The 2,457-nt window shown below is 45.3% G+C and overlaps 1 protein-coding gene across 1 annotated transcript; it reads left to right on the top strand.

The window, feature by feature from the left end:
- Positions 1–10: 10 nt before the first annotated feature.
- Positions 11–2,451, top strand: LOC111653454 (lysine-specific demethylase 6A-like; the record flags this gene model as incomplete). The annotated part of the gene is made up of 7 exons (XM_023404070.2): positions 11–78; positions 456–530; positions 661–809; positions 911–1,025; positions 1,115–1,302; positions 1,774–1,915; positions 2,010–2,451. Coding segments are annotated over 7 exons (912 nt in total), but the record flags the coding sequence as incomplete, so codon positions are not given.
- Between the last annotated feature and the right edge of the window lie 6 nt (positions 2,452–2,457).

The raw sequence follows: 2,457 nt of genomic DNA, 5'->3' as shown, positions 1-2,457 counted from the left end.
TCCTGTTTGTTTTCAGGAGGAGAATGAGAAGAAAGCACTAAAGGAGCCCTCGGACACAGAGCCAGCATCAGCAGAGAGGTACCTAATGTTGTTCTTTATAATAATTAACCTTACTTAGATCAGTCTTCTCCATTAGAAAGCTCCAGACTTGGTTTGGCCAAAGCATTTTGATATAGAATTTGAATAGATTTAAAATGACACCAAAAGCCAGACAATATCCAGTCTCATTTTTGGCATGTGAGCCACCACCCAACTAATTATATTTCAGACACTATGTCATAATGGTTGGCACCCCTTCTCTGAATCTCTGCTGCATCCTTTTTTTGCTCAACTTTATGCAAACAAGTTTTAAGCTTTTACATTCATTTCTACTATATGGATGATTGGAGGGTAGAGACCTCATTAAACAGACTGTATGTGGCTAATTATAAATTCTATTTTTTGTGTTGTCTCAGTGTTGCACGCAAAAGAAGGGGGCCGTTAAAGCACATCAAGTTTGGAACCAACATCGACGTGTCGGACGAGAGGAAGTGAGTGTGGATTTGATCTCACCGTCTCATCGTCATGTCTTCAAACTGATTATTTGGTGCCTTTGAGACATTTCAGCTTCAAAGCTTTACACTGTGATCTCATAAGCTCATAATGATCATTCTGTACCAGGTGGAAACAGCAGCTCCAGGAGCTCAGTAAACTCCCGGCCTTCGCTCGAGTCGTATCAGCTGGCAACTTGCTCAGCCATGTGGGTCACACCATCCTGGGTATGAACACGGTTCAGCTCTACATGAAGGTCCCTGGGAGCAGGATACCAGGTACTCTCTCTTACTGCTGCTACTACAGTCTGTGATGTAGTCTGTCAGGTGTACATCGGTTCGGATGTGTAGATTTGAGGAGTTTGTGTTTGTCCCTCCAGGTCACCAGGAACACAATAACTTCTGTGCCGTCAACATCAACATTGGACCAGGAGACTGTGAGTGGTTTGCGGTGCCTGAGCCTTACTGGGGAGTGATGAGCAACTTCTGTGAAAAGTAAGATGAACTGAACCTTTCTCTGCGCTCCCCCCTCCTTCACTGAATTCATATATCATCACAGTTCTCTTTCTCCTCATCACCTGCAGGAACAACATCAACTTCCTGATGGGCTCGTGGTGGCCCAACCTGGAGGACCTGTATGAGGCCGACGTGCCCGTCTACAGGTTCATCCAGCGTCCGGGCGACCTGGTGTGGCTCAACACCGGCACCGTGCACTGGGTGCAGGCCATCGGCTGGTGCAACAACATTGCCTGGAACGTAGGACCTCTCACGGGTACGCACTGAATTATGGGATATTGGTTAATGTTGCAGGTGCAGGTGCGATTGTGATTATTCCCCAAATCCATTCCTCTTTGTTTGTCTTTGAGCACTTAAGGCAACAAAAAGAACATTTGTTTATACGTGCCCTCGTGGAAAACTATGTATATTTACACACCAAAAGGCAGCCGAGGTTCACAGTCGTGTCAAACAGGAATTATATCTGATATGGTGACCTTTCCTGTGATGTTTGAAATGCTTTTTAGCTGATTATTGACCTTTTTAGGTGATTACTGATCTGATTACAGCAGGATTTTATTTCCTGTCGACACCAGCTGCATTTTCGTCAGCGACAGAAATAAGGAGGCTTCTGTATCAACTACTGCACCTGTTTACACTGTCCACATAATGGCTCTAGCTACACTGGTGCTTTAAATGCATAGCTACCGCCCGAAACATCTTTTTGTTTATTCTTCTGTGTTTTCAGCTCACCAGTACAAGCTGGCTGTGGAGCGTTACGAGTGGAATAAGCTCCAGAGTGTCAAGTCTATGGTTCCCATGGTGCACCTCTCCTGGAACATGGCTCGCAACATCAAAGTGTCCGACCACAAGCTGTTTGAGATGATCAAGTGAGTCACAGCATGCGTCGCTTTCAGCATATTGTGTTTGTTTGGATCATATGTTTGACTCTCTTTAATCTAACTCTGTGTGTTCCTGTATCAGGTACTGCTTGCTGCGGACGTTGAAGCAGTGCCAGTGGGTGAAAGAAGCCTTGGCGACAGCCGGCAAGGAAACAGTACTGAGACCGAGGACGAGGGACGAACCGGCTCACTACTGCACCATCTGTGAGGTCAGTGAAGCACCAGGAACATTTCAGCTGCAGGGGTGTGAGTTTTAACAGGATTTCACATCTCTGCAGCTCACACTTATTATCTAGTGGACGATAATTGTCTCGCCGTGCGCTTGTTCCTGCTCGCATCCTGATTGAGACTCAACGCCCTCCATGTTAGCACCACAAGTATAAGGGGATGAATTGAGGACCATAAGACATTTTGGTTGCTTGAATTTTCTCATGTTTTTGACATTTCATCCTGCAGCTGTGAGGTTTGTCACAAAAAGAAATAATTTCAAAGTGCAGAATATAACAAGTAACACAGTACATGTCAGTATT

This window comes from Seriola lalandi, unplaced genomic scaffold (assembly GCF_002814215.2).
Source record: "Seriola lalandi dorsalis isolate HSWRI2012SDOR001 ecotype SW California unplaced genomic scaffold, Sedor1 jcf7180001974076, whole genome shotgun sequence".
NCBI classification, from domain to species: domain Eukaryota; kingdom Metazoa; phylum Chordata; class Actinopteri; order Carangiformes; family Carangidae; genus Seriola; species Seriola lalandi.
This window is presented reverse-complemented; position numbering and strand designations above follow the sequence as displayed.